Source organism: Microtus ochrogaster, unplaced genomic scaffold, assembly GCF_000317375.1.
Source record: "Microtus ochrogaster isolate Prairie Vole_2 unplaced genomic scaffold, MicOch1.0 UNK1, whole genome shotgun sequence".
NCBI lineage: Eukaryota > Metazoa > Chordata > Mammalia > Rodentia > Cricetidae > Microtus > Microtus ochrogaster.
In genome coordinates, this window is record NW_004949099.1 from 579,848 (window position 1) to 586,338 (window position 6,491).

Genomic DNA, 6,491 nt, shown 5'->3' on the forward strand with positions numbered 1-6,491 from the left:
TGGGAGGCAGAGGCAGGCGGATCTCTGTGAGTTTGAGACCAGCCTGGTCTACAAGAGCTAGTTCCAGGACAGGCTCCAAAACCACAGAGAAACCCAGTTTCAAAAAACAAAAAACAAACAAACAAAAAAAAAAAGTAGGGGGCTGGAGAGATGGCTCAGTGGTTAAGAGCACTGGCTGCTCTTCTAGAGTTCCTGAGTTCAATTCCCAGCAACCACATGGTGGCTCACAATCATCTGTGATGGGATCTGGCGCCCTCCTCTGGCGTGCGGGCATACATGGAGGCAGAGTGTTGTATACATAATAAATAAATCTTCAGAAAAAAAAAGTATAGATTGTGCATTGGGCACAAGTCAGCCAATGGTGATTTTTGTTTTATGTTTGAACAGGTAAAATATACACCATATGTCATGTAGTTCTTTTAGGTTCATTTCTTTGTATTTGTAGCCAGATTTTTCAGGGGATCTTCCTCTATCAGACCTGATTTTTCTTAACCCAGAATAATCAGAGCCTCTCATTTCCTGTGGAAACAAAAGCATAACCTCTCCCCAAAGTAATATATCTTTTGACTTTTTGTTTGTTTGTCTGTTTTTGTTTTTGTTTTTTCAAGACAAGGTCTCTCTGTAGCTTTGGAGCCTGTCCTGGAACAAGCTCTTGTAGACCAGGTTGGCCTCGAACTCACAGAGATCTGCCTGCCTCTGCCTCCTGAGTGCTGGGATTAAAGATGTGCACCACCATTGCCCGGCTATATCTTTTGACTTAAATTTTAAGGTCAAGATAATTTTAAAATATGTAGTTTGGTTTAATATGGCAGTTTTCATAATCCAAGTTCTCTTAGCAGTCAAAAAATTTAAAGACAACACAATAATATAATCTACACTTTCTGTGTATTTTCCATCTTTATGTGACTATTTTGTTGTTTTTTTCTTTTCTTTCCCAAGACTACATATATTTTTAAACACACTGTAATTCATTTAGAGGTTTTTATTGTTGTTTGTCTGAATCTGTCCTTACTGAGCATCTATAACCTTTTCTGTCTGCATATGCAAAAAAACAAAAACAACTGCTCTGTAACTTAGATCATGAGCTCCTGGTCTGGCTCCTCCCTGTTGGTTCCCCGAGAGTGTAGTCTCAAGGCGGAGGCACATTTACCACCAGCTCTGAAAGCCATGTTTACTACCCCAACTTTGGGAAGTTTCTAGATCCTTGCTGCCACCAAGTGGCATCCTGCCGGCTGCTCGTAAACACCATATAAATGTTTGGTGGTAGGACCTCTAAAAAGAGCCACCTGTTTTGCTGCTGGCACTGAGCCAGAAAGTTATCTCTTAAAAGAGACATGCCTCTGCCCAATGCCAGCAAACAGCCCACTAGAGAAAAAGCAGCTACCAGTAAGCCATGTTTGACTCTGTTCCTGTGTGTCTAGAATCCTTCCTTAAGCCTTGACAGGTTTTATGTGAAAATTTTGGCCATACCTAGGAACACTGTATATAAATGGAAATTTCTTAACCTGACCCTCTGTTCCTAAATAACCGCTCTGAGGCTTATATTAATTGTAAATGCTCAGCCAATTGCTCAGGCTTATTAATAACTAGCACATACCTTTTTAAGTTAACCCATATTTCTTGTTTACACTCTCCCATGTGGCAGTACCTTTATTAGCATGGTATGTTATCTCCTGGTGCCTCTATACCTGCTGGCTACTCTTGACTCCACCCTTCCAATCATCCTTAGTTTGTTACCCTGCCAAACATTCCTGCCTGGCTACTGATCAATCAACATTTTATTAAACCAATTTGAGTAAAAAATCTTTATAGTGTACAAGAGGATTATTCTACAACATTCTTTTTTTTGTTGTTTTTTTTTGTTTGTTTGTTTGTTTGTTTTTTGTTTTTCGAGACAGGGTTTCTCTGTGGCTTTGGAGCCTGTCCTGGAACTAGCTCTGTAGACCAGGCTGGTCTCGAACTCACAGAGATCCGCCTGCCTCTACCTCCCAAGTGCTGGGATTAAAGGCGTGTGCCACCATCGCCTGGCTAACATTCTTATTTTTTATTACTAGTTTTATTTAATGTGGACAGGTGTTTTGCCTGTGTGTATGTCTGTGTAATATATGAATGATGAATACCTGCAGTGGCCAGAAGGGGCATCTGATCCCCTTGGAACTGGAATTATAAACAATTGTAAGATGCCTTGTGGGTCCTGGGAATCAAATCCAGGTCTTCAAGAGCAGCCAGTGTTCTTAACCTCTGAGCTATTTCTCCAGACCCTGGTTTGGCTTGATTTGGTTTTGAGACAGTCTCACTATGTAGCCCTTAGGCTGTCCTAGAACTTGATGTGTGGATCAGGCTGGCCTTGAACTCACAGAGATCCACTTGCTTCTGCCTCCTGAGTGCTGGGATTAAAGGCATGAACCACTACATCCGACCAATCTTTTTTTCTCAAAACTTGCTATGTAGCCACAGGTAGCCCTGAACTCATGTTTCTCCTCCCTCTATGTCCCAAACAGGTTATATATCACCACTCCGGGCATGCCAGTCTTAGTAGGAAACAAACAGTTTCATTACTGAGAGGGTTTGTGTATGCAAATCCATACTCAGAATTGGAAGTAATTTCTATAAGAGGGTACAGGATCCCTAGGAACTGGAACTAAGGTGGTTGTGAGGATCAGGATTAGAGTACTCTGGAAGATCAGCACCTTCTCAGCTGCTAACGTCTTCCTAGCCTGGGGTAATAGTCTCAAACCTATTGGTCCTGAGGGCTTTCATTCATTTTTGCAAATGAATTTACTTTTGTTCTTTTGAGACAGGGTATCATGTAACCTAGACTAGCCTCAAACTTGCAATGTGGCCCAGGTATGCCTGGAACTTACCATTCTCCTACCTCTACCTCCCAAGTGCTGGGATTACAGGGATACACGATCAGGCCCAGTATAAATGGATTATTTTTTTAAGTTTTTTGGGATTGGAGAGATGGCTCAGCAGTTACGACACTTGCTACTCTTAGAGAACACCCAAGTTCAGGTCCCAGAATTCACATTTGGTAGCTCATGAGCACCTATAACTCCAGCTTTAGGGGATTCAATGGCCTTGCTGGCCTCAGAGGCCACTGCATGCACATGGTGCATATACATATATGTAGGTACCCGTGTATACACATAAATAAAAATAAATATTTAAAAAAAGTTTGGGGGCTGGAGAGATGGCTCAGAGGTCAAGAAAACTGGCTACTCTTCCAGAGGTCTTGTTCAATTTCCAGCAACCACATGGTGGCTCAGACCATCTAGAGTGGGATCTAATGCCCTCTTCTGGCATAAAGTTGATAGAGCACTCATATACATTAAATAAATAAATAAATCTCTATAAAAAAAAGAAGTCGGCTATCACGCTGCACATCATAAAAATGTATAATTGTTATATGTCAATTAAATAGAAAAAGTCCTGGAACCTATTTTACTTAGTTATTTTCTCTGTACTTAATTTTTATGGTTTTTTTCTAAACTACTTCACCGTTTCAAGCTTTAGTTAATTATTTTGAAAGAAAAGTAAAGTTAATGAAAAAAGTTTTTTTTTCCTTTTCCTAGTCTGTGGTCAGCTGTTAGATGAGGCACAAGTGACTTTGTCCTTCCAAGACTGGCTGGCCAGTGTCACAGAGCGTATCCATCAAACCATGCACTATCAGTTTGATGGTAAGTATGCTGGAAGGAGGAAGCATCAAAGGAATACGCAATAGCTCTGCTCTGATTTGTGCGAAAACACAGATCCACAAGAAAGTAAAAGTCAGGCTGGGTGTGGCAGTGCTGAGGCTGGGGGATTGCCCTGAGTTACAGAGTGAGACCTGCTTTGATGTTTTAAAGAGAGTGAAATAGAGGTATAGCTTACTGTTAGAGCATGTGTTGTGCATACACAAGTCTCTGGGTTCAGTCCCCTGTACTAAGAAAAGAAAATAAGCTACCCAGATGGCTCGGCAGTAAAGGCACTTGCTGCCAAGCCTGACCACCTGAGTTTGATCCCCAGAACCCATGAGGAAGGAGAGAACCAACTCCCACAAGTCATCCTCTGACCTCTATGTGGCAACACATCCTTCCCTCCCAAATAAATAAATATAAAAACAACAAACAAGCAAAAGAAGAAAAAGTAGACATCAAGGTAGAAAGAACTAAATTAAATAATTATCATTACTAGAGTACAGTACCTGCAAAGTGACTTTAGAGATAGAAGAAAAAGAACAGCAGATAAAAACTGCTGCCAGCCTAGGTCTTTGTCTTTGCATTTGTGTCTTGTGGGGCAGATGTCAGTCTTGTGAAAACTAACAGCTGTGTCTGGTGCAGAGCTGAGGAAGGGTGGGGCACACAGGGTGGATCAGAGCAGAGGTGAATATCAGTGCCCACTGCTGAGCACATCTAGGTGGATAGGGTGGCAGTTCTTCTTTGTCTACTTGACTAGATTTGGGTTCATCCAGAAGCACACCACTGAGTGTGTGATGAGGAAGATGACAGATTTTTGACTGAGTGGGTAACACAGTCCCATGAGTTGGGATGAAAACAAGAAGTGCAGCAACCAACACATCTCTCAGCTTTCTTTTTTCGTTGTTTTTTTGTTTTGTTTTGTTTTTTTGAGACAAGGTTTCTCTGTGTAGCCCTGGCTATCCTGAAACTCACAATGTAGACCAGGCTGACCTTGAACTCACAGACCTGCCTGCCTCTGCTGCTAGTGCTGGGATTAAAGGTGTGTACAACATGGCCCAGCTCATCTCTCTGCTTTCTGACTTTGGTTGTGATGGGACCAGCTACCTCACACTCCTGCTGTCCATAGCTAGAATCTCTCTTGTCACCCTGACTTCCCCACCATGATGAACCTGTGAGCCCAAACAAGCCCTTTCTTCCTAAGCTGCTTTTGTTGGCGGTTGCTCCAGCAGAGTTCCAATACAGGTTTCCTAGGTTGTCAGGTGGTGAAGAGCTCCTTTCTTTTTGAGGAGTTTGAACTAATTGACCCTCAGAATCCACCTAAAAACTGAGTTAGATGTTGTGAACTTTTAATCCCAATGCTAAGAGGGTGGCCAGACACTCGAGCCTAATTGACAAGCCTCAGGTCTCGATGAGAGACCCTGTCTCAAAAATCCAGTTATGGAGGAGGAGACAGGAACCCTGGACTCATCCGTGGTAGACAGGAAGAACTGACTGCTGCAGACTACCTTCTGACACACGCACACCTACACGTGTGTGCCATAGCCTGCATGTACTCTCTCTCCTCTCTTTCTCTTTCTCTCTTAAAACAAATCAGGACTAGAGTGATGGCTTAGCAGTTAAGAGCACTTATTGATCTTACAGTGGATATGAATTCAGTTCCCAGCACCCACGTGTTGGCTCCAGGTCCCCAATTCCAGGGGAGCTGACACCTCCTACTTTCCTCAGGTACATACATAGTACATACACAAACATGCAAACAAAACACTTATATACATAAAATAAATCCTTAAAAAATTTTTAAATAAATAGATGAATTTAAAAAAATGTGTTAATAAGCAAAACCACACAGACAACAAAGACAGGAACATAGTCCTAAAAAAAACCTTGAAAGTCACCTCTGACCTCCACACACCTGTAGACAAGTACACATGCACCTGCCCACATAAATGCACACATACATCTTTACACACCAAGTGCTAAGTTTTGACACTGGCATTCTACAGTCAGTACAAGTAGGCAAGCCAGGAGGTGGTAGTGCATCCCTTTAATCCCAGCACTTGGAGGAGGAGGCAGGTGTAGCTCAGGTAGCTCCAGAACAGCCAGGGAGGGGGCTGCAGAGATGGCTCAGTGGTTTAGAGCACCGTCTGCTCTTCCAGAGGTCCTGAGTTCAATTCCCAGCAACCATATGGTGGCTTACAACCATTTGTAATGAGATCTGGCGCCCTCCTCTGGCGTGTGGGCATACATGGAGGCAGAATGTTGTATACATAATAAATAAATAAATCTTTAAAAAAAAAAAAAAACAGCCAGGGAAACCCTGCTTGAAAAACAAAACAAAAAAGACAAAATTGAGTACAGAGTAAAAGTATTTCTATTCTAACTCACCTTTCACTTTTATTTGCTTGTTTGTAGTTTCTGTGTTTTGATCTTTTATGTGTATGTGTGTGACTGTGTGTGTGCCCCACATTAGAGCAGTTGCCACAGAGGCCAGAAGACAGTGTCGGGCTCCCCAGATGGGGAGCTGTGGATGGCTGTGAGCCACCTGACATTGGTGCTGGGTACCAGTGCTCCTGTTTTCCAGAGGAGCAGAAAGTGTTGAGCCCTTTCTCCAACCCCCTAATTTACGCTTTCGTTTTTTGTGTTTGAGAGCTGTGTAGCCCAGAATGGCCACAAACTCACAGTCCTGCCTCAGCCTCAGAAATGCTGGGATTATAGAGTGTCCCACCGTGCCTAACTCATTTTAATGTATTCTTTAACATTAGAAAAGTGTTAGCCGGGCGGTGGTGGCGCACGCCTTTAATCCCAGCACTC

General features: G+C 42.6%; 1 protein-coding gene across 1 annotated transcript in view; it reads left to right on the forward strand.

Annotated features, from left to right (window-relative positions):
• Nucleotides 1-6,491, forward strand: part of CUNH2orf42 (chromosome unknown C2orf42 homolog) — a 52,297-nt gene that overhangs the window by 27,799 nt on the left and 18,007 nt on the right. The window contains exon 7 of the mRNA XM_005364799.3: nucleotides 3,576-3,680. Within this exon, the coding sequence (XP_005364856.1) occupies nucleotides 3,576-3,680 (105 nt within the window). The remainder of the gene's footprint in view (nucleotides 1-3,575; nucleotides 3,681-6,491) is intronic.